The 25,370-nt window shown below is 53.0% G+C and overlaps 1 protein-coding gene across 7 annotated transcripts in view; it reads right to left on the bottom strand.

The window, feature by feature from the left end:
- Window positions 1-24,905, bottom strand: part of KCNN3 (potassium calcium-activated channel subfamily N member 3) — a 163,503-nt gene extending 138,598 nt beyond the window's left edge. The window contains exon 1 of one of the 7 annotated variants that reach the window (XM_016928054.4): window positions 23,530-24,905. In XM_016928054.4, coding sequence (XP_016783543.3) covers window positions 23,530-24,522 — 993 coding nt within the window. In that variant the 5' untranslated portion in view covers window positions 24,523-24,905. Of the gene's footprint in view, window positions 1-14,165; window positions 14,369-22,457; window positions 22,700-23,529 lie in introns of those variants that run through there. The other 6 variants (XM_016928047.4, XM_016928063.4, XM_063797242.1 and 3 more) reach the window with 6 other exon arrangements.
- Between the last annotated feature and the right edge of the window lie 465 nt (window positions 24,906-25,370).

Genomic DNA, 25,370 nt, shown 5'->3' with positions numbered 1-25,370 from the left:
CACTGCAGGGGCCCCACTACCCAGGACCACTGAGGCCACCTTGACTAATGCACACCTGCTTCCGACACAGCAGGAGCCAAAGGTGTCTGCTTCTGCAACGGACGCAGCATTGCTGTGTGGCATGGGGCCCTGCAAGGGGTTCAGTCAGGGAAGGGGCCACATGACCAGACCACCCCCCCAAACACACACACACACACTTCCCTAGGGCCGTGCCCCAGCCAGTCCCAAGGGCACACGTCCTTCCCTTGTACACATGCGGAGCCTTCTCCTCTAGACAGATCCTTCTGCATGGGCCCCTTCCACAACCCTGCAAGGAAACTTGTTTAGTAAATGATAGTAATAAAACCCTAAAAGTGCTCATTTTGATCCTCACGCACATGCTTGTTGTCCAGGCTAGAGAAATGTGAATCCTGCCTTCCCCAACGCCCTACCAGCCCCCAAGCCCATAGGGCAGCCCTGGCTCCTTTCCTACCCTTGTCAAGAGGCCAGTCCCCTTTGGAAGATGGCAAGCAGCCTGCCGGTCCAAAAGAGTGGGGTGGCACAGCACCCACACCAGCCAACACCAGCTGGCAGCGGCTGCCCTGGCTGGGGGGCTTTCCTTCTGGAACCCATCAGCGCTGGCTTCCTGCCAGGCCCAAGGGAGATGAAGTACACCCTCTTCCTGACCACGTCTAAAGGGCCTAGACGATGCCTCTCCCAGCAAGAACCCACAGCAGTTACTTCCACTCTCTTGCCTTACCCTTACTTCACAGTGTGGCACCCTCCCCTTCCTGGTCTCCTGAGCCCCAAATCCACGCTGCTATTGCAATCATCAATGGGCTTATTCTCCAAATCATCTCTGGCTTCTTCTGCCAGGCCTTGCTGAGTTCCTTCCTGATATTTACAGCCCCCGAGGCTCCTTTCTGGAGGACGATTACGCAGCAGCATACTGAGGGGGAGCCAGGAGCATCTGCCCCCCGGGAGGAGGAGTGTTTTATCACTGACCTTGTTTAGAAGTGCCGGTACATGGCAATAACAAAAACCAGACTTTTTGTTGGCTTTATTTATTTTTCTATATCCTCTACAGACAGTGTACCCCTCATTGTCTGCACCGGGAGCCGATTGCTCCCCTGCCCCTTGGTACCCCACTGCCATTGGGTGTCTGCAGCCAGTTTCCATGGGGCTGGGTCAGATTTCAGATGAAAGAGTGAAAGAATATACAAAATTGAGCAGAGAAAGCACTGGCTCCAGAAGCTCCACTTCTCGCTGTACTCCACAGTTGGGGTAATCAAGGCCTTTGGGGACTGCCCTCTAGGGATTTACTGTGCTTACTAGAGGAGGAATGAAGGTTTATTCAGCACTCTCAGGCCCTGGTGCTGCGTATCCATCTAGACCTATCACTATGTTGTGAGGTAGGCATTAGAGCGGCCCCCAAGGGCAACCTCCCATCACCACCACCCACACATGGATGTGACCAAAGCAGGCACCGGACTCGGAGTCTTCCTGCTAGTAAGCGGCAGAGCCAGGAGTTGAGCCGGCTCCGCCTGACCCCTCACCCCCCTCCCTGAGCCCTGGGCTCCTCCCAGGCCTGCCTCCCTGAATCCTCTCTGCCCCCTCCCCTGCCTGCCCTCACTTGTCCCCCAAGCATCTACCAGGGCCCCTGTGTGCCAGGCACGTGCTGCTGCTTTCACATTCCTCATCTCCTGGAACCCTCCTCACTACCCCCACTGCCCTCGGGGAGCCTGCACATCTCTCCAGGCCACACCGAGAGGGAAGGGGCAGAGCCAGCGTGAATATCAGGTCACTGGCCCCAGATCCAGGGCTCTTTCCTCTCTGGAGCCTGAGCTGGGCCGGCACCCAGCTGGATCCCTGGGCGGAGGCCCAGCCAGCCAATGGGAAATGCCATCACGGAGGAAGGCACCGAGGACCATGGGGAGTCACCAATGACACAAGCAAAGCCAGAGGCCGGGCTGGCCATGCTGACCCAAGACCCCGCTCTCCTGATGCCACACTGGGGTTGCCTGCAGGGAGGCTGGTGTCTTGAAAAGTTGACTCTGAGATAGATATTATCGTAAGGGTCATTTATGTGAACCACATGATTAGAAGACCCTAGATTTCTTCTGAATATCCTAGGATTTTCCCCAGCCCCTCAAAGCCAACATGCCCAAGATAGAATTCACCATTCCAACTGCTTCCCAAGTCTTCAACTCCTTTAAAGGCAAGGAGGTCTTGCCTCTCCCCACCCATCAAGTCAAGTCCATCATCATATCTTGACAATTAAAAACAGCGGCCATTTATTGAGCTAAGAACATGAAACCTGCATAATTACACCTGTGTGATGCCCTTACAGCCACCCGTGGGCCGAGCATCATAATGCCCACTTCACAAACACAGACACTGAAGTTCAGGGAGACCAGGCAACTTGCCCAACTGCACAGCCAGTCACTCCCCCAGCTCCGACACGAACCCGAGAGTAGCCAGCTCCAGTACGCTGCTGCTGTCCTCCATACCTACTCCTCCCAAATCTCTGAAAACGAGCAGGAAGAGGGTGTATTCCACCTCCTTTGGGCCTGGCCAGAAGCCAGCGCTGATGGGTTCCAGAAGGAGGCCTCCCCCCCTCCCCAGCCAGAGTGGCTGGTGCCGGCTGGTGTGGGCACCGTGCCATCCTGTTCTCTGGGACCAGAAGGCTGCCTGATGCTCGCTGCTTGTCATTCTCCAAGAAAAGGCTGGGCTTTGAGCAGAGCAATGTGGCGAGTGGGCCACGACAGTCACTTCGAGCCTCACACACAACTCAGATACCCAAGATAGAGAAAAGTGAGGCCTGACAAGCTGCCTGCCTCCCCAGACCTCCCCCCATATCTTCCCTTCCCACTGCCCCAAGCTGGGTTCAAGCCTTCATTCCTCCTTCTCACAACTATCACAGTAACACTGCTTCCAGCTTCCTCTCTCTATAACCCATCCTCCATGCTGTGGCTGGAGCACACCACTGCCCTGCTCACATACCTTCCACTGTTCCCTGTGCCTTTAGACAAAAGTGCAAATTCATCAGCCTAGTTCGTGAAGCCCCCACTACTCCACCAGCTTCACGGGCAGGGGGCTCCATGTCCCTCTCCAGTCTTCTCTTCCCAGAACTTCTAGGAAAACCTACCTCTCCAGCCCTCCCTAAGAACACATGGCACTCTCCAACTTTGAGCCTCTGCCCCTACTGTTGCCTCGGCTCAGAACACGCGTTCCCTTTTGCCTCATGAAGCCCTACCTTCCTTCAAAACCCAGCTCAACCCCTACTTCTTCTAAGAGCCTCCAAACATTAATATTCGCGGCAGGCCCTTAACGGGATGCAGAGCCTCTCTACCGCACTTAGCACAGTCTGCCTTGCCTCAGAGTTACGGCAGCCCGAAAACCCCCTCAGCCTCATCCATCTCTGTGTCCCCCAACGTCCCCGGGGCCAGTGCCTGCCACAGAATGGGCATCAGTGAAAGTTTGCCGAGTAGAATGTTCTCAGAGCTTCAATATATTGGTACAGACCTTTCCCCGACAGCAAACCCCATCTTTTCCTGAGGCTGGTCCTGAGCTCAGAACAAATGTTTGCTTCCCGAGGTGGCCACTGGGGAATCCTGGCCCACTCACCTCAGGAGGATTCTAGCGATGCCTGGGTTGGCACACTTAGCTGTTTCTCCCCCTGCCAGGAAATCTGCCACTCAACCAGCTCTGTCTCCCACTCACGCAGCACAGAAATAATAGCCCTGCATTTTCCTGCAAATTCCATCTTCCCCAAATGGAGACTAGCTCCACCTGTTCAAGGAAACACAAGCAAGAAGCAAGATGGAGCAGGCCTGGGAGAACAGCCATGTGGCCTCGCAGGGGCCAACGGGGGTTCCTGGGCAATGCCCCCCAAGGCTATTATTCAGTGCTGGACTAGAAAGCGGATTGGCCTGCTGCCTCCCTTTGCCGGCACATCACAGCTGACTAAGCATGCTTCCCATCCGGGTTCCCACTCAGTCCACACCACAGCCCCATTACTGTGTAGACACCACTGCCCCACTCAAGACAAGATTTCCAAGGATGAAAAGACATGGAGACTAGAAACTAAGGAAAAACTTCACTGAGGCATGAGGAGTCAGGACTTGAATTCAGGTCTGCTGACTCCTGGACCAGGCTGCTTGATGACAGACGCAGCCCCCTTGGGAAAGGGTGAGGGAACGAGAGGACCTGGAAGGGCAGGCTGCAGTTAGAAATGCAGGCTCCATTTTCGCATTCATCCTCATAACAAGCTGGTGAGAATGAGTCATCGAAAGCAGGGTTTCTCAGCCTCAGTACCACTGACATTGTGGGCTGGGTAATTCTTTGTTGTAGGGGGCATCCCTGGCCTCTCCACATTAAAGGACTGTAATATCCCTCTCCTGACTGTGACAACCAAAAATGGCTCCAGGCATTGCTAAATGTCCCCTGAGGAGCAAAAGTGCCCCAGTTGAGAAGCTCTGATCTAAAGGCACAGTTAGATCCCAGGTCTTGTGGTAAGGGAGGGGACCCCCCACTGTTCTCCCTCACTCCCATTCTGGCAGGCGCTTCTTTCTCCCCTACTCATGCCACTCTCCAGGTATCCGCAGCCCATACCAGTTCTGTTCCCTCTGCACCGTCTCCCTCCACTCTAGGGGCAGAGCCAGGCGGCCCCACGGGCATTCCTTATGTTGGGCATGTGTCGAGTCACCGGGCTAAGCTCCTTCATTAACATCACTTCACAAAACTCCTCCAAGGCAGGCACCATCACCCCAATGAAACAGATAAACTCAAAGATTAAATCACTGAAGTCCTGCAACCAACAAGGGTCAGGGTCCAGCTTTGAAACTAAGTCAGAAGGCCCATGTCCAGCAGGCCTGGGCTGCCCAAGTGAGGTGGCCTTGGTCTGCAGGTCCCAAGACTCTCACCCTCCAAGCTCGGGTGCCAGCATCAGACACCAGTTGGGCTAGGAGAGGACCTCAAAAGCCATACCTGCTGCCTTTCCCCACTCTCCTCCCAGTCTTAAAAAGAACAGGTGCAGTGGCTTCCCTGTGTGGTCCGTGAGAGCCCTGGGCCCTCTGCAGGCTTTGGACATTTGGCGACATGGTTGGTGCACATGAGGCTGGTGATTCCCAACATCCAGTGCTTACCTTCCCCCAGCTGGGAGACCTTGAGGAGGTTATTCCACCTCTCCAAGCTCATTAATCCCTTCCCCCAACATCCCTGTGGAGTTGAAAGTGCTAGAAAATTAGGAATGCATATCTTTAGCGTTTTGTATCATTTCGGTAAGTTTCCATAAAATCAGGCTTCCAGGCCACACTGGGGGAGCTTCTGAGCATTTATGACACATTTTATTCATCAGCCCAGAGCAGGGAGATTTGACCTTGAAATGTGGATTGACTCAGAAAGACCCTAGCAACTTCCAGTGACCTTCAGGGAGTCAACACCCACGGTGCTGGAGGCACGGATAACTTAGCTGATTTTTGTTTGCTTGTTTGTTTGTTTGCTTTGTTTGAGGCAGAGTCTCGCTCTGTCACCCAGGCTGGAGTGCAATGGCACTATCTTGGCTCACCACAACCTCCGCCTTCCTGGGTTCAAGCGATTCTCCTGCCTCAGCCTCCCGAGTAGCTGGGACTACAGGCGTGCACCACCATGCCCGGCTAATTTCTGTATTTTTTGTAGAGACGGGGTTTCACCATGTTGGCCAGGTTGGTCTCAAACTCCTGACTTCGTGATCCACCCGCCTCGGCCTCCCAAAGTGCTGGGATTACAGGCGTGAGCCACCGTGCCTGGCCAAATTTTTTTTTAACGTTGCCAGCCATGCCTCGAACAGACCTCTGGAAGGTGAGAGGAGCCATCTGTTCTGGGTCAGGAGCCCAGGCAGAAGCTTGCCACGGCCTCAAGCACCATCCTGTGACCTCTTACAACCCCTGGGGCAGGTGCTACCCGCATTATATCGAAATTGATACACCTCAAACTTAACGAGTCCAACCACAAACTCCCCGTCTTCCCCAAAAAAACTGCTTCTCCCACAGTCTTCTCCATTCAATTAACAGAAATTCCATCCTTCCAGTTGCTTGGGCCAAAAGTCTCAGCCTCATCCTTGACTTCCCCTTTCTCTCACCACTGCCTGCCCTGCAAACCATGACCTTTCGTCCAATTCATCAGGAATGCCCTCCTTTTAAATAGCCCAAGGGTCCAGCCACTTTTTACCAACTCAATGCTACCACCCAGGTCCAAACCATCACCACCCTCACCTGAGCTGTCCCCACAGCCTCTCAACGGGGCTCCCTGACCCTGGCTTGACCCTCCCTGTCTGTTCCAAACACTGCAGTCAGAGTGGTCCCATTAAAATGTAAGTCAGATCTTGTCACTTCTCTACTCCAAGCCCTCCTCTTGCTCCCATCTCACCCAGGGTAAAGGCCACACTCCTCAGGATGGTCTACAAATCCCTGCAGAGCCAGACCCGCCTCCCCTGTGACCTCACAACCCCGCCCACATGATCCCTCCACTCACTGAATCAGCCTCACAGGCATCCTCTCTGCTCCCAGGCCTGCACTGTCCAATGTGAGGACACGAGCCACGTGTGTCCACTGAGCCCCTGCAACATGACCAGTGCAACTGGATTTTAAGTCCATTTCATTTAAAATTAAATATAAAAAGACACTCAATTCTTTTATTGGAAAAATTTTAAGTATGTTTTCAACAACTTGAGTGTGTGAATCTATTCTTTTTTTTTTTTTTTTCAGACAGGGAGTCAGGGTCTTACTCTGCTGCCCAGGCTGGAGTGCAGTGGCACACGCATGGCTCACCACAGCCTCAACAGCAAGCTATCCCCCTACCTCAACCTCCCAAGTAGCTAGAACCACAGGCATATGCCACACACCCAGCTAATTTTTTTTTTTTTTTTTTTTTAGAGAGATAGAGTCTCACTATGTTACATTACCCAGGCTGGACTCGAACTCCTGGCCTTAAGCAATCCACCTGCCTCCGCCTCCCAAAGTGCTGGGATTACAGGTGTCAGCCACCATGCCCAGCAAGTCTGTTCTTTTAATTGTAAATTTTATAAACTCTAAATACAGATCAAGTATCTCCAATGAAAACTTAATGTCTGATTGAGATATGCTGTGTCAGAGACACACCAGATTTCAAAGACTTAGTACAAAAAATAAAGTGTAAAAGATCTCAATAATTTTTTGTATTGCTTGCACATTCAAATAATAATATTCTGGCTATGTTGGGTTAAATTAAAAATATTATTAACATGTATAATTCTACTTTTCTCTTTTCACTATTTTTAATATGGCTACTCAGGAATTTAAAATGACAGCGGTAGCTCCCATTTCGTGTCCACCGGACAGTGCTGTCAACAACACACCAGGCATGATCCCCCGCCAGGGCCTTCACCTTGCTATTCCTCTTCCCCCAGGTGGCTGGATCCCTCACCACTTCAGATCCTCCAACAGACATCACCTTTTTGGTAAGGCCTTCCCTGAGCACTTATTTAATTTATTTATTTATGTGTTTATTTTTAGAGACAGGGTTTCACATGTCGCCCAGGCTGGAGCACAGTGGCGTAATCACAGCTCACTGCATCCTCAAATTCCTGGGCTTACGGGATCTTCCCACCTCAGCCACCCAAGTAGCTAGGACTACAGGTGCACACCAATATACTCAGCTTTTTTTTTTTTTCTGTAAAGATGAGAGTCTTGCCATGCTGTCCTGGCTGGTCTCAAACTCCTGGCTTCAAGCAAGCCTCTTGCCTTGGCCTCCCAAAGTGCCAGGATTATAGGCGTGAGCTACCATGCCTGGCCCTAAGCACTTCTTTATTTGTTTTATTTGTGGTTTTTGTTTTTGTTTTTGTTTGAGACCAGGTCTCACTCTATTCCCCAGGCTGGAGTGCAGTGGCACGATCACAGCTCACTACAGCTTTGACCTCCTGGGCTCAAGCGATCCTCCCACCTCAGACTCCCAAGTAGCTGGGACCACAGGCACGCACCACCATGCCCAGCTAATTTTTTGTTTTGTTTAGAAGGCGTCTCACTATATGGCCCAGGCTGGTCTCAAACTCCTGAGCTCAAGCGATCCTCCTGCCTCGGCCTCTCAAAGTGCTAGAATTACAGGCATTAGCCACTGCACCTGGCTCTGAGCATTTATTTAAAATGACCACTCTCAGCCAGGCATGGTGGCTCATGCCTGTCATCCCAGCACTTTGGGAGGGCAAGGCAGGCAGATCACTTGAGGTCAGGGGTTCAAGACCAGCCTGACCAACATGATGAAACCCAGTATCTACTAAAAATACAAAAATTAACTGGGCATGGTGGTATGTGCCTGCAATCCCAGCTACTCAGGAGGCTAAGGCAGGAGAATCACTTGAATCTGGGAGGCGGAAGTTGCAGTGAGCCGAGATCACGCCACTGCACTCCAGTCTGGGTGACAGAGTGAGACTCCGTCTCAAAAAAAAAAAAGCTGGGCGCGGTAGCTTATGCCTGTAATCCCAGCATCTCGGGAGGCCAAGGCAAGCAGATCATGAGGTCAGGAGATCAAGACCATCCTGGCTAATATGGTGAAACCCCGTCTCTACTAAAAATACAAAAAATTAGCCAGGTGTTGTGGCAGGCACCTGTGGTCCCAGCTACTCGGGAGGCTGAGGCAGGAGGATGGCGTGAACCCGGGAGGCGGAGCTTGCAGTGAGCCGAGATTGGGCCACTGCACTCCAGCCTGGGCAACAGAGCAAGACTCCATCTCAAAAATAATAATAGTAAAAAATTAATTTGAAAATAAATAAAATAATATGACCACTCTCCTCTCAGAAGCCCCTGCACTCCCATCCAGAGTGGTCCTAACAATTGTGATTGTTATTGATGATGACAGTGATGAAAGGAAAAGAGATGTCTTTTTCCTGTTATCTAACTCTGGCTGTAAAATTAGTTGGGGCCTTAACAGATTGGGATCTAAGACTTGTCAATGGAGTGAGAAGTTGTATCTTGGAGGGAAGAAGCTCTTCATAACACTCATCATAGCACTTATCACCATCGAACATAATATATAATTAACTTAGATAGTTTACTATCAGGCTTATCTATTAAAATGTAAATTCCTGACAGCAAAGATTTTTCTCTTTTGTGGGTTTTTTCTACTACAGTCATGTGTCCCATAATGACATTTCAGTCAAGGTCCTGTACAATTATAATGGAGCTGAAAAATTCCTATCACTTCGTGACATCTTGATGATCCTGAACCTGTGTCAGCCCAGGCTAACGTGTGTTTGTGTCTCAGTTTTTAACCAAAAAAGATTTTGTAAGTAAAAATGCATCTTTTTAAATAAATATTTCTAAAATGGAAAAAAGCTTACAGAGTAAGAAAATACTTTCGTGCAATTGTATAATGTGTTTGTGTTATTACAAAAGAGTATAAAAAGCTTATAAAGTGAAAAATTTGGCCAAGCGCAGTGGCTCATGCCTGTCATCCCAGCACTTTGGGAGGCCAAGGCGGGTGGATCACTTGAGGTCAGGAGTTTGAGACTAGCCCAGCCTACATGGAGAAACCTTGTCTCTACTAAAAATACAAAAATTAGCCGGGTGTGATGGCACGTGCCTGTAATCCCAGGTACTCAGGAGGCTGAGGCAGGAGAATTCTTTGAACCTGGGAGGTTGAAGTTGCAGTGAGCCGAGATCGTGCCACTGCACTCCAGCCTGGGATACAGAGTGAGACTCTGTCTCAAAATAAATAAATAAATAAATAAATAAAATTATAGTAAGGTAAGGTTAACTTGTTATTGAAGAAAAAAATATTTTAAATAAACGTAGTTAGCCTAAGTGAACAGTGTTTACAAAGCCTACACTAGTGTACAGTCATGTCCTAGGCCCTCACATTCACTCTCCACTCACTCACTGACTCACCCACAGCAACCTCCAGTCCTGCAAGCTCCATTCATGGTAAGTGCCCTATACAGGTGTAGTATTTTGTATCCATTGTACAGTATTTCTACTGTACCTTTTCTATGTTTAGATACATACTCGCCATTGTGTTATGATTGCCTACAGTATTCAATACAGGCCTGGGAGCAGTAGGCTACACCATACAGCCTCGTGTGCAGAAGGCCATGCCACCTAGTCTGTGTAAGTGCACTGCATGATGCTCACACAATGATGAAATTGCCTAATGACACATTTCTTAGACTGTGTCCCCGTCGTTGCAACGCATGACTGTATATCTGTGATGCCTAGAACAATACACTGGCACGTAACAGGCATTCAATAACTTTGTCAAATGAATGAAATTATTTTTCCGCCTGGGCTGGCTACTCAGCTGGAAGTTTCTAAGTGTCTAGCATATGGTAGGTGCTTGACGGATGCCTACTGAATGTCAGGCTGATCTGTTAGCAGGGTCATTGGGGAAACTGAGGCAGCTTAGCTGAGTCATCCCACAGAAAGCAAAAGCAAGCGCCAAGGGTCCTTGAGTCAGACGTGGTGCCTCCTCCCGCTGCCACCCATGCTCCCTCTCCCCGCCCTGAGGGAAGCTCCCCTGAGCCCAACAGCCTCAGGTACCTCGGGGAAAAGTACATTTCTTTTCCTTTCCATAGACTTTTATTCTCCCAGTGAGAAGAAAAATCTGTTTCCCCTCCACCAGAAGGCCTCAAGCCACAGCTACTTACATTATAGTAATTAAATCCCTGCTGCTAGGAGGGTTCAGGAGACAAGCAGGCCTCGTGCCAAGGGCTGGCCTGCAGGGAGGAGGCAGCAGGGAGGGAGGCTGGCCAGAAGGGCCTGTCTCTCAGCTGTCTCCTGAGAGTGAGAAAATCCCCTTAGCCACTATGTCTTCACAGGCTTTCGCTTGTGGGATAGGAAGATAACGCCCCCCGCAGCCCACCCTGCCAACATGCACCATCAATGAGGACCCCCGCCAGCTGGAATAGCGTAGCTTTCTTCCAGTTCTCTCCGAAATTCCATCTGGTGCTCACGACCTTCCCGCAGATGGCCAGTGCAGGAAACATCCCCTCCTCAGGCTCCTTCTCTCACTCTCTAGATGACAAAACAGAGGCCCAGAAACTAAGCTGCCCCACACCTAGCCTAGGACGCTTCTCCTCACCTGCAACTCAGCTGGCCTTCACAGAGCGCTCCATGTGTGCCAGAAACCATGTCCTCTGCCTTACAAACAGCAATATCTCATTAACTCTCATGACAGCCCCAGCGGCCAGGTTAGGATTCACCCCCACGGAAACTGCGAATCAAAGCACTGAGACAGCTTCCCAAAGCCACACAGCCTACAGTAAGTGACACAGCCAGCGCTGTACCCAATATCTGCTTGGCGCTAAAGCCTGTTCTCCTAACACCAGGCTAGATAGCCCATATAGAAGAATCAGAGGATGGCCTGGGAGACAGATATGAGGGAGGATGGAAGAAGTGAGGGTGAGATGGACCTTCAGGAAATGGGGGGAAGGGGAGCAGACGGAGGCGTGGGACACCAAGTCTCAGGCTTGTGGGTCAAACCCAAGCCACATGTGTGTGCCGTTGTCTCTCGCAAAGCTCACATCAGACCTGTTGTTACTTGTTCAGTGCCTGCCTCCCCCACCAGCCTGTGAGCTCCATGTCTATTTGGTGCTGAACCCCCAGAACCAACCAGAACACGCCAGGCAGTGCCCTTGTCTCATTTATTCCTCATGACACCCATTCTCATGAGAGAGAGAAAACACTGTTAACCCCATTCACAGACCTGGAGACTGAGGCTCAAAGAGGTCAGTTTTCTCAACAAGGCTGCACAGCCGGGAAGCCACAGAGCTGCGGCAAGAACACTAGGACGCATGCTGTTGAGGGCTCGGCTGGCCCCTCCAGGGCCCACAGGAGACTTTCCTCAGCCCCAGAGCCCAGCACGGCACCTGGAGCTTCAGCAAACCCCTATATCTAAACTGACAGCATCCTCCTCCCCTCCTCCCTCTACCCTTACCCCACTCCATGAGCACAAAACATCCCCTGAGGCTCTGGGGGAGGCTGGCAGGGGACTGACGGTGGCACAGTAAGGGGTGGGGTGGGCGGGAGTGGAGAGCTCAGGCAGGGCAGGAGAAGCTTTTTGGCTTGAAAGAGCCCAGTCTAGGATCTGATATGCAAAAGCATGTCTGCTGCACAATGTGAGGGCGTCGGAGACACTCCCCTGTGTGCAAATCCAAACTCCACCACCTCCCAGCTGTGAGACCCTGAGCAAGTCACTTAACCTCTCGGAGCCTTGGGTCTGTCATCTGTAAAATGGGGAGAATTATATCTACCTCACAGGGTTGTTGTGAGGACTTAATGAGATGAGGTGTGTAAACACACATAGTAGGCCCTTAATAAATATTCTCTTCTCCACCGCCTGTCACCTCTTCACTCCTGAATAAGACCCGGTGTTGCTTTGGAGTCATTCTTACGGAAGGAAAAATAAGTTCCCATGTAATGAGAGCGGTGCCTTCCCCCAGGCTGCTGTGGACACAGGCTTTCTTTCTATATGATCCCGTCCACCCACCAGGAAACCCTCATGACTTAACTCCATCCTAGACTTGCTCTCAGCTTGCATCAATTTCATTTCACTCTTGAGGGATCTTTCCATCGCTGGCACATAGTGTGCACCCCGTCAGGTGTCTTCTGCCAAAATGCCCTCCCACCAGGCTCAGCACCATTACTCTCCCAGAGCAGGGGAAAGCATCTTGGCAGAGCTTAACACCAGGTCCAGCCCAGAGCAGGAGGGGCTGGGAACCATGGGCCCAGCTGTGAGGGACCTTGCATGATCCCAAGGCCACTGAGCTCTCAGAAGAAACAACCAAGGTAAAACCCACCATTGCCCAGCACAGACAAGAGCCCCCTGGGTGACAGCTCTGGCCCACGTTGAATTCTTCACCTCTCCACCCACAAGAGGAATTAAAATACCACCTCCCAAATAAAGAGGCCGCTGCGCAAGGCCACACAGCCAAATAGCCAGGATTTGAATCCAGGTCTATGGGGAAAGCCTGTGCTCTCTTAGGAAGAGTTGGTGGAGAACAACACATCTGGCTGGGGAGAGACCCCCCTGGAGTCTGTAAGGCACAGATTCTCTGCACTCCTGCCGCCTGGAGCAGGGCTTGCCACACAGTGGGTGTTCAGGATATGTTTCCAGAAGAGGGATGGGAGAAACAAAAAGAGAGGAAGAACTAAAACCAGGAATTCCAGGATTCCAGCTATGCCCCTGCCACTAACAATGCTGAGTAGCCTCGGACAAGTCATGTAACTTTTTTTTTTTTGAGACAAGGTGTCACTATGTTGCCCAGGCTGGTCTTGAGGTCCTGGACTCAACCGATCCTCCCGCCTCAGCCTCCCAAAGTGCTGGATTACAGGTGTGAGCCACCGCATAACTTCTATGGGCCTTGGGGTCCTATAAGGAGGAGGATGGTCCTTTCCCTGCCTTCCTCACAGGGCTGGGAGGCATATGCAGGGATCTTGCCCACCCAGGCTAGCACACCTGGCTGGCCTACAGAGCTTGGCCATCTAGGGCAGGTATGGTGCCCCCCTGAGGAGGCCTCCCCTGCATCCTCCACCAATGCCATCCAGCTCTGAGCCCTCCAAAGGCGGTGGCTCAACCCTGAGCAACATGCCTACCCCAAGCCCTCACCTTGGGAGAAGGTAACATCACCCATGCAGGCAGCTCCGGCCATTCCCATGTATGGGAGATTTTTGGGGAGCCAACATCTTACCCACTGGAAGCCAGAAAAGAAAGAAAATAGCTAAACTCCAATTTGTTAAAATCAGAAATCTCAAAAGGGGTTTTGCTCTGCAAAAATCGCTGCTAGTGGAAGCTTGCGAGGAGGCAGGCTGATGCCAACTCAGGCAAAGGGGCTAGGAGGAGCCACCATTTGCTGGCAGCCCAGGAGCACCCACAGCCAGGCTGGCCACTTGACCAACCATTAGCAAGTGTCATCCTCCCCAGGTTAGTGGATGCCAGTCTCCCCACATCCATTAAAAACGGGGACACTGAGGCTCAGAGAGTTTGAGGCACAGAGCTTAAGGAAAACCAACAGTGGCAGATGGACCAGAATGAGCAAGGGCAGCCTCTCCCTGCCTCCCTGCAGGGCCCCCTCAGCTCAAAGCCACTGACAGGTCAGCAAGGTTCAATGGCTCAAGCCAGGCAACAGGTCATCTGCTTCCTCCTCCCTACCTACTGGGTAACCTGGGCAGGGCACCCACCTTTATAGGTCTCTCCATCTATAACCTGAAGCAAAACACCAAACAACTGTCCTTGCAGATGTCGCGTGGCAGGCCTGGTATCAGCAAGCTCTAAGGAGTAGGTGCCAGCTCAGTCCCTGCAAGGAGTGTCCTTTAAGCTGACTTTCCTGTTCATTTGACACTGAGCAGCACTCCTGTCCTTTAAGAAAAATGCCCAACAAGCTGACTCAAAAATAACAGATGCCAATTTGCATATTATTTCACATATCATTTGCATGCTGTTCATTTAGTATCATCAAGGCTCTGCTCAGAATACAACTCTGGTTACCCTGTGCCCAGGGCTTGTGAAAAAGATATGGCTTCCACGAAGGGCAAGCCCTGGGCACGTCCCTCCCCTGCCCAGCTGCTCTTGCTGCCTGCCCCCTGGCACCTGGCTGGGAACATCACCCACTGCCACAGCCCTGGTGCTCCAAGCAGGGTGAAGGGGCAGAAAGAACCTTTAGAATTCTAGGAAGCACCCTGACTCAAGTCTTGAAGGGGAAATTGTGTTCTCTTGACGACGCATCTGGCAAGCTGTGGCAATGCTTTTCTTCCCTGCTTCTGTCCCAGGTCAGCTTCCTAGTTCGGCTCTCCCTGTGGCCCTGCTCTCTCAGCCTTTTTCTGCCTGGTCATCGTGTGTCCCCCTGACCTTCCTCCAGGCCTCTCAGCCTCTGGCCTGGCCCCACGGGTTTATTTTTGTTCTCTCTCCACCTGTCCGATTTGCATGTCCACACCCGGTTAGCTCTGCCCAGACCACAAATTGCTAACTGAGTATAGAATAACAGGGCCCCATGGGGTAAGAAGGCTCCAGAAGTCCAGCCCAGGCCACCACTGCAGCCCTGCCCTCCAGAGAACAGCCCACTTCCTTTTTACTCACACAGATTCACCCAACAAGGTCTATCCAGAAACATGACTGGGGAGCTTGTCACGGACGGGAGGCCATTTGGCTCATGAGAAAAGGGGCATGTTCCACACGTGCTCTCCAGGCAGGGACACCTGCAGACAGTGGAGGGGTGACGTGGGCGCACATGCCCCTCCTGTCTTGATGCTCCAGGTGGCATCTTCTAACCACCACTCTAATAAAGGCAACAGTTGCCAGCTGCTGAGACCCAGTGTGTGGCTGGCTCTGTGCTGGCTGCTGTGCTACAGCCAGTAGTTGTGATTCCTTCTTAACACTGAGGAAATAGGCTTTGGGTTCAGTAAGTTCCCAGAGCGCCCATCACTGGTGTGCCACCCAAGTCTTTTTTTTTTTTTTTTTTTTTTGAGATGGAGTCTCACTCTGTTGCCCAGGCTGGAGTGCAGTGGCGCGATCTCAGCTCACTGCAACCTCCGCCTCCCGGGTTCAAGCGATTCTCCAGCCTCAGCCTCCCAAGGAGCTGGGATAACAGGTGTGCGCCACCAGGTCCGGCTAATTTTCTTATTTTTAGTAGAGATGAGGTTTCACCATGTTGGCCAGGCTGGTCTCGAGCTCCTGACCTCAGGTGATCCACCCTCCTTGGCCTCTCAAAGTGCTGCAATTACAGGTATGAGCCACCGCGCCTGGCCCCAAGTCCTTAACTACCAAGCCTGGCCACCTCTAAAAGGAAGGATATCAGGTCTTCGGGGCCTGAGTGTGCAGAACTCAGCAGCCCTGGTGGTTACCGATGCTACCAAATATTCCATCCATCACTGTGCCCTAGCCCTGGGCCTGTGTTCACTGCCTGCCCAAAGCCTCTCCAGACGAGACAGTCTCCTCTTTCCTCCCTACATGCCCCTGTGTGCACCACACGGCAGCAACCTGAAGCTGCCCTCATGCCTGCTCTGTTCCCTACACACTCTGCCCCCTCTCCCCAGGCTTCTCACACTCAGAATTGAGCCCCTGCCCGAGCCCCTCCCATCATGGCTTGTCTAGTCCTTCAGGGACCCCCCAACCTCCTACAGGGAATCCACCCAGCATCCCCAGTCTGAGTCACTGTCTCCTTCCTCAGTCCTCCCAAGCACCAACACCATAAACCACCGTCCGCCTGGGATGGATGCCATCTGGGTGCTGTCTGACACCCCTAAGAACAGGACTCTCCGGACTGTGGCTGCTCATCTTTGTGATGAAACATGATCTGGAATCAGATTGCGAAGCCTCGGCACAGGAAGGGAGTTCAGCTCCTGTTTTTAGGCCAGAGAAACGAGGCCCAGAGAGGGGAAGGGACTCGACAAAGATCACACAACAAGCTGGAAGCAAGAGGCAGAAGCACCTCCTGAGGGGCTCAAAGCAGAGACAGGCCTTTTCCCGGCACTCACTGCCCATGACAGAGCTCAACAGAGGCATGAAGCACAGACAGGGACGCAGGAAAATGGGACTCAAGAATGAAAAAGAAACTTCTAGAACCAGGAATGGAGAAGCCCTTCGAGGTCCCTCACTCAAATCCCCAGCAGAAGTTTGTGGTGGGGTTTGGAATAGGGAAATCAGAAGTGTACTGAGACCTGAGCTCTCATTCTAGAACCCTCTCTTTCCTGAGATGGGCACCTGGAGTGAGTCACTCAACCCTGGGAACCCCTGTGCAGCCGAGTTTTCTCATCCCTGAGATAGTTGGTCATCATGAGCCCTGGGCCAGCCACCGTGAGGGTCATGAGGGACCCAGGGGTGAAAATGCCTTGTAAGATGTAAGATGCTGAGCTCATGTGACTGTCCCGTGATAAACAGCCACACAGCCAGTGCTGGAGGAGAAAGGCAGCCTAAGAGAAGAGCAAGGTGGAGGTGAGGGGTGAGAGAGTTATGTATGGACATGTCCAGTCAGGTCTAGGGGTCCTGCTGGCCCTCCAGGGGTGGAAGGTGGGGGTGCTAGGGGCTGTGGAAGGAGCTTTTGCAGGAAGGGCTTTCATTTTCCCTGTATTCCCCACACCTACCCTCCTCACAACCTGCCCGGTATCACCCTGAGGGCAGCAGCACCAGACCCCAGAGAGGAGGCATCAAGAACTGACCTTGGGCCAGTCCACAATCTCACCCTGATCCCAGGCCAACCTGGGGTGCCCACACTTGCCCTGGCCACCCCTCCAGCACTGTCTTCTCCGGGACCTGCGCCAGCATCTCCCACCCTCCATCAAGCCCTTCCTGCCCAGCTCGTGGTAAAGTGCCTCCTGTTCCAACATTTTGCATCACGGGTCTCAGTGCCATAAACTCAATTTTTCTCTTTTAAGGATATGGGCAGCAGCAGGCAAGGGAAAGGGCATGAACTTGGGAGCTAAACGGGCTTGGGTTCTTATCTCAGTGCCACCACCGCTGGCAGTGTCAGTGTGGCCTGGTGACTTCATCTACACAGGGGGCGGTGAGCACGACCTGCTCCTTGTACTCCCGGGTGTAATGTAAAGCCAGCCCAGCACTCAGCAAATGGTCCTTGCCTTCCCCTCTCCTGTCACTCAGCAACATCCCGGCCAGCCCAGCGAAGTGCTGGGTGACCAGAAAGTAGCGTGGTCCCTGCCCCCAGCTGCTCCTCCCCTCCTTTCCCTCAGATCCCAGCTGAGCTCCTGGGGGTGGAATGACAGGGTCGGGGGAGGGGGCACTTAAAAACCCATTCGCCTCCTCCGGACTTTCCTCACCTGAAGAAAAGGCACTAGAATTTTCCTCCCTACAGCTCCTGGGAACAGCACAGTCTCAGAATTCCCCACCCTCATTATTTAAAGAGGAATAGGTGCCTTGCTTTCTTGCTCTCCTTTTGGGGTTTTGAAAGAAAGAGAAGAAAAAGAACTACAAATGAATGTGCTGGCCTGCCTGTCACTGAGCTGAGTAAAGTGGTATTTCATCAACATACAGCCGCCCCTCACAACCCCCGCACACACTCATTTTCTCCCCCAAATGTGCTTCACAAATAACTGCAACAGAGCTGAAGCGCTCTATTCCGATCTTACATTTCCATCCAGGCCCCAGATTCTCTACAGAGTTTACTCAAATTTCTTTTCATTTTGACTTTCTTTACCTTATATTTTTTTAAAGCAGATCTTTTGACCGTGGCCTTACAAATCCCTCTTCCTAAAAGCGCAATAAGAGAAATACGAGGCCATCAGCCGCCTTTCTACTTAGGCTGTGCAGGAGATAAATGCCCCAGCCAGGATGCCCCTGGCGGAGCACCCGGGTAATGCCGCCTGTGGGGAAGGGAAGTCCGGATGTGTGATGAAGTCTCTCCCCAGGACAGTTATAAATAGTGTGATGACACGCAAAGGAGAAGCATATATAAAAAGTTAGCTGTCCCCCTGTGGGTTACAAATGTTTGACTCATTTACAGACTGTCCACAAAGATTATAAATAAAGTCACCACCACCCTGGGGCGGGCGGCGGAGAAGGCCATTTTCACACTGTCAAAAGGCCATTTTCACGCTTGCCCTCCTGTGGGCCGACACACTCAGTGTGACCTGTGAAGACAAAATGTGTGCCTAGGGCCCTCGGCAGTGGGCTTGCAGGCTCTCAGCCAGTCTCCTGCCTTCTGCATCCTGGTCCTGCAGGTCACCCCACAGGGAGGGTCCATGGAAAGGGCTGGAAAGGGTCTATCCTACTCCTACTTTTCCGCCATGGCCTGAAACACAGGCACCAGTACCCAGAGGCATCTTCTCAAAAATACCAGGACACTGTGACAGCCAACAACCTATCCCAAAGCAGCACCTGGGTCCAAACAGAAGGTGCAGAGCCACTTGGCTAGCCAAGCCTGCACTGCTGCTCTGCCCTTCTGCAGACAAGGCTTCCGTGACCAGGGAGAGCAGAGGATCAGAACTGGTTCCAGTGATACTTCTCAATCATTCGGTCTAGAGGCTGGGGATGGACTCAGGGACCTCTTTGAGGTCTGCAAAGAGACAGACAAGTTGGCCTTGGCCATTCTGTTTAAAGAGTGAATGGCCAGACGACCAGGCTCCCCTGGGCATGCAGAGAAGCGGCCTCCCATGAGGTTGTCTGAAGAAAGAGTAACTAGAGGTGGGAAAAGAAGACACTGTGGGAGCAGACAGGGCAGCCTGGATAAGCATCTTCACACCAACTCCTCTCTGCCACCTGGGTTACCCCAGCAACGAGGCCAGGCAGGGGCCACAGAGAGGAGCAGAGGGGCAGGAAATCAGTGGGGCAGGCGAGACAGGAGCATGGTGGGGGAGTGGGCAGAGGACTGGTTCTGCCTGGGAGGAGAGATGCAGACCAGTTTCAAGGCCAGGCATGGGGAAGTGGCTTGAGGTTGTACAGATTGGTGGGAAAGAAGAGCCATGCTGCCACACCAGCACTCTCCAGCCTCCCCTGAGAAGATCCCGCAGCCCAACGCCTGAGGTCCCGAGAAACGAGTCCCCTGGGTGCCTTGCCAGCCACACAGAGGTACCAGCTCAGCCACCAACATGATGGCAGGGTCAGGGTGGTGAAGTCACAGCCTGGGGAAAGGGGAGGGCAGCCAGGCCTTTCCCTTCCCTAATTCTTTCTGAACCCAGGGAAGAGAGCATACAGGTAATTTAATGCAATGGAGTGGGTGTGCCCCAAACCAGCTCTAAAAGAAAATAAAGAACACTAAGAAGGACTCCCCAGGTCCTTGCTGATCTACCCAGGTGGCACTGATCAGTACAGATGACGTGATTAAGATTCTCAACAGAATCTCTAGACCAGGCCTCGTCACAATGTCTAAGCCTTCAGAGAGTAAACCTGCCTATTAAAAAAAAAAAAGGACTCCTCATTTGGTTCAAGGGTCACCTGGTACCTTTAGGAGCCCATTGGGGCCATCTCAGGCATCTCTGCCATTTGATCTCATGTCCCATCTCAGGCATCTCTGCCATTTGATCTCATGTCCCAGGCATAATAATGAGAAGCTCTCCTCTTATCTGAGCTCACCCAGGAATCAAGCCCCGCCTCCCTGCTCCAGGCTGATGCCTCCTAGCAGAGCTTACTTCCATCATCAGCACCTACAGGCCTGTGAGGCGGGAGCTGGGGATGTTCTGTCCCGGTTGCTCAACCCCCTCACATTGGCTCCCATTTGCATTAACTGAACATGCTCAGGGCACATGCCACCCTCCTTTTCAAGAGACCCAGGCCTGCATGACAAGTTACTTCCCCAGCAACAGCCACCCGCCAAACATAGGTGAACAGCAAGGCCACAACCCCATGGAAAAAAAAGCAGAGAACTTCAGAAAGCAGCAGCTCAGGCACAAGGTTAGTTCATCTTCAATCACCTGGGGGAAAAAAAAGTTTGTCCCCTCCCAAGGGCCTTTGAGTGGGAGCTGCCACTGGCTGGGCAGAATTACCTAATCTGCCTGGTACCCCTGAGGTTGCCTTGTCCATCCGCCTGCCTCCAGACTGGTCAGCAGGGCCAATCAGGCACACAAAGCTCTCCAGCAAAAGAGAGTGTCACCCATCCCTCCCCAGGGCCCACTGAATGTCCCTGAGCTCTCCTGGGCTGTGACTAACCCAGACCATGGAGGAGTAGAGACCACTTCCTCCATGAAACTGGGACACAGATATTCACCTCCCCCCAAGAATAAACCATGTTTAAAGGTGGTCTCTAGTCAGACCCAGTCCCTTCTCAGAACTTCTTCCCTCCCAGATACAACTTCTCACTCCGTTGACAAGTCTTAGATCCCAATCTGTTAAGGCTCCAACTAATTTTACAGCCAGAGTTAGATAACAGGAAAAAGATATCTCCTTTCCTCTCATCATTGTCATCATCAGTAACAATCACAATAGGTCCCATTTGTTGAGCAGGCAGATACGTGCCTTACACGTCTCTAATTTAATTCTCCCTACTCGACAGCTGGGGAAACAGGCTCGCTAAAGCTCCATGACTTATCCAAGATCACACAAATAGTAGTGGCAGAGCTGGGATTCCAACTCTGGCCCAGTTCCTTGAAATGTTCCCATTTGCCTCCAGGAGAGAGGGATATCTATCTTGGCCCTGCGGTGTGTACAAGGCCTGGTACATAGGAGACGCCCAGAAAATACTTGTTTCATAAATGACTCAAAACATGGATGGACAGTGCAGGGATGGGTGAATGAGTGAGCAAGTTAAATGAGCTCTGCTTATCTCAAGACCAGCCCCAAGGCACACAGGAAGTGGCCGCTGAGGCAAGAAGGACCTCTCAGCTGCTGCCCCCTCGGTGCACGCCACTGCTGCTATGAGGGTCTGTGATTCAGAAATGCAGGGAGCCAAGCACCTCAGGTGGCCTCCCCTTTCATTCACCTAAAATCTGCCTTCCGCATCTCTGGGAAAGCCCCTTTCCCTGAGTTCCCCCTCAGGGGTGGCACCTGCCCCAGGCAGGGAAGAGGGCCTGATCCTGCAGAGTGGTGACTCTCCCGTCATGTTAAGACAAATGTGCATAGATCCCACATGTGGGATCTGTGCACAGCCACTGTCTCTGGGAATAGCCGTTTCCTTAAGAACTCTGACCACGGGTGTCACTGAAAGAGAAGGTGCTGGGATTGCCCCTTCCCCACACCCCCCTTGCATTTGGGCCTTCATCAGTTTTCCCCAGTGAGGGCCCCTGGTCTCCAAGGGAGGACTGGAGAGAGCCAGGGCTGTGACCGGGGCAGCTGCCAGTCCTGGCGAGGCTGCCAGCCCCATATCCTGGAGCGCCCAGCAGGAGAGGCGGTTCTGAGAAGGCAGCGAGCAGAAGGACCCGCAGACGCAGAGGCTCATTACAGGGAATGACTAAGTGAGCTGCGATTCCAGGGGAAACCCCACTCGCTTCTGCTCGCTGAGACGCTCATCCTTGAGCTATTTTGACTAAGGCGGCTTCCAGGTGCTGCCCTCCGCTGGGGCAGCCCACTGAGAGCAGCCGGGTTGCTGGAGGACCCTCTGCCTGGAAGTCTTGGTCCTGGCTATTCAGGTCGTCTGACAGGTCTGCCCCACCCGTTTCCAGGGCGGGAAAGTCTGCCCATCCCCGATTAAAGTGAGATGCTGGGAATGGGGGAAATCCGATCAGCACCTCCTAGGTTTTTGCGGCTGGATTTCAATAAGGAATGTGACAGTCTCGCAGCAGCTGTGCCCTGCCTGAAACAAGCTCTATTTGAAACCTCCAACAGCTGAACCCCTCCCAGCGACCCGCTGGCCAGCCCGCCCAGCCACCACCCCCCGCAAGCCACCCCCTGCCCCAAATGACAAATAAATAGAAAAACCCAAGCAACAAGCAGGCGCATGCATACGTACACACATTACACACATACATACACACACCAACAAATTGGGGGTAGGGGTATCGTGGAGCCACTTGTCCATCGATTCCCAGGTCTCCAAGCCTTCCAGCCCACAGCAGGAGAGCTCCCGGGCAAGCAGAGCATCGGCAGAAACCCACCTTCCTCCATCTCCACTCCCTCTGGGAGGGAAACCCCCTCCTCCGTCTTGGGGCTGGACTGAGAGGCTGGAGCAGTGGGGCCAGCTCCCCCGCTAAAGCCAGTGCCTGCTGTTCTCCATCCGGGCGCGCACTCACACACACACTCATCTTTATTTATCCCAAGGAGAAGGAGTTGAGGTGGGAGGGGAGAACTGGGGCTGAGCTGGGGCGCGGGCTTGTGGGGACCGCCTGGGAAGCCCTGTCATCCCGTCCCAAGGAGAGGTGCTCCCCCAGCTGATGCCAAGGCGGCGCCCAGCTGCTCTGCCCAGGTAACACCTGTAGCCATTTTTATCAGGAGATGTTTACGAAGCAGCAGCAGGTTTATTCTGTGTCCTCTCTCCTGAGGGAAAGGACCACTGATTTCCTCCACCTATATTTTTACCCCATGCCCTCAGGGGACCCAGGTCATGGATGGTTTTCTATTTTGCCCGAGACTCTCTGAGAAGAGGAGGGAAACAGAAACTTGGGAAGACAGGGAGAGAAGGGACTTGGGCAATGGTACGGAATCCCCACCCCCCACCCAGACATTTATTTCTTTTTTATCCTCAGGAAAATGGAGTGGAGCAGGGAGGGGAGGAAAGGAGGGGAAGTCGCAGGAACTGGCAAACACATGAAGGCGGAGTGTAATTAATTGGTGCGTTAAGCTGCTGGGTTATGCTTTAGTACGAGTGAGCCAGGAGGAAAAGCGATTTCTCAGAAGGGATTATTTAATCCTCCCTAACAGAGAGTCTGCAAATTAGACACAGTGTGTGGGGATGTCCCCTACCCCCCAGAGGAAGCTAGGAATGAATTCTCCCGGGATCAAGAAGGAAAACCACGGGAAGTTAGAGTGTTGAATATAACTGAGCAAGCGCCTCTCACCACCACCACCACCTCTCTCTCCCAGTCTCCCTCCCAATCTCTCTCTCAATCCCTCTCTCTCTCTCTCTCTCTCTCTCAATCTCTCTCTCTCGCAATCCCCCTCTCTCAATCCCTCTCTTGCTACCTACATATTCCTTTTGTTCAAGGTATAAAGAGAAACCACAGCCCCTACCTTTGAGTACAAACCCCAAGAGAGCTCGGTCTCTATCACCATAACAACAATTCCAAACATCCCAAAAATCAGAGCATAGTCACTCAGTCGCTTTCTCTTTTCAAACAGGGCCCTCCTGTGTCCCAGCTTATAGCCAATGTTTTGGTTTTTCCGCTTGTTGGCTTTGGGGAAGGTGGTGCTGCTGGCGGTGGTGCCGGCATGCTGGTGGTTGTGGGTGGCATTAGGGTGATGGAGCAGGGTCTGGTGGGCATGGTTGTCCTCCCGGGAGGAGATGACGATCTCCGGGGGGTTGCTAGGGCTGAAAAGCTGGAGGGGTTGGCCCTCAGTCTCGGCCTCGATGAGGTTCCTCCGGGAGGCGCTGAGGCGGCTGAGGGGCTTCATGACCCCACCGCTATACTTGCAGGAGCTCATGGCGATCTCCGTGAAGGGGTTGCTGTCCCGCCGGTGCACCAGGGGGCTGGCCTGCCGGTGCCGGCTGCCTCCGCCAGGCCCACTTGTAGCTGTGGAACTTGGAGAGTGGCCAAGCAAGTGGTCATTGAGATTGAGCTGGCTGCCTTGCCTGGAGGAAGGGTGGAGGATGGCGGTGGAGTTGGACGAAGGGGGGGCCCTGAAAGCGGTGGGAGAGGAGTGCAGCAGGCCAGGGTGGACGGGCTGGCTCTGGAGTTGGGCGAGCTGAGACAGGGGATGCGGTGGCTGCTGCTGCTGCTGCTGCTGCTGCTGCTGCTGCTGCTGCTGCTGCTGCTGCTGCTGCTGCTGCTGCTGCTGCTGAAGCTGCGGAGGCTGAGGCTGCAGCGAGGGTCCCAGGGGCTGCTGGGGGGCTGCTGGTGGCGCTGGCGGTGGTGGCTGCTGCTGCTGTTGCTGCTGCTGCTGCTGCTGCTGCTGCTGCTGCTGCTGCTGCTGCTGCTGCTCATCCCCAGAGGATGGACAGGGGCACTTGGGGTCTTCATCCAAGTCCCCCACCCCTGAGTCATGGAAGTGCCCAGAAGTGTCCATCTTGGGGCCTGGCTGTATTCCCTGCAGCACAAGCCCCCACCCCAAAGCCACCCTCGCTCCAAAGATGTCCTCAAAGAAAGCCAGGCATCCAATCTCCCCCACCAGTGTCTTGGCTCCAGTCCTCTCTCTTTGGCTTGCTTCGGTTCTCTGGGGCTGCCTGGAGTCCAGACGCTGCCACTCAAGAATGCATTGTATTGGGCAGGGAGGGAGAGCAGGAGGGGAGCTTGGAGAAAGAAGAGGGGGTGAAAGAACTCTCTCAGGAGGTGGTCCTCTAGGAGCGTGTGAGGCCAGGCTCAGCTTCACTCCTCGCTGGCTCAATAGCTTCGCTTGCCTCCTCCTGCCACTGTTACATTGTAAGCCAAGCCCACTTATTAGCAGCTGGTCTCATTGGCTTGGCTTAACTCTCCAACCTCCTCCTAGCTCCGCCCCCCGCATAGGCTCCTCCCCAGAGGAGGGGCCTGGCGTCCTCGGCTCCGGCCCCAGTGGCGGCGCAGCGAGGACTGGGAACTGTAGTTTTTGCTCCCCCACCCCGGAGCTGAGCCGCTGTCCTCTTTCCTCTGACAGGTATGGCCACAACCCTTAAGCCCATGGCGATAAGGGATGTTCGCTCACGCGGGGCGATGGGGAGGAGGGACAGAGGGCCTCCGAAGGAGGGGAGGTGTGCACCCTGATGAGGGGGCAGACGGAGGGGAAGGCAAACATTTATTAACCACCAGGGTTTACGATAGGTTGTTTCACATATATTATCCGGATACAGTCTCCAAACACCCAAGGAGGTGGGCAGTATGGTCTCATTTACAAAGCCTGATGCTTAGAGATGTTGAGTAACAACGTCAAGGTCACAGAAG

The sequence above is a fragment of the Pan troglodytes genome, chromosome 1, assembly GCF_028858775.2.
Source record: "Pan troglodytes isolate AG18354 chromosome 1, NHGRI_mPanTro3-v2.0_pri, whole genome shotgun sequence".
Taxonomy (NCBI): domain Eukaryota; kingdom Metazoa; phylum Chordata; class Mammalia; order Primates; family Hominidae; genus Pan; species Pan troglodytes.
This window is presented reverse-complemented; position numbering and strand designations above follow the sequence as displayed.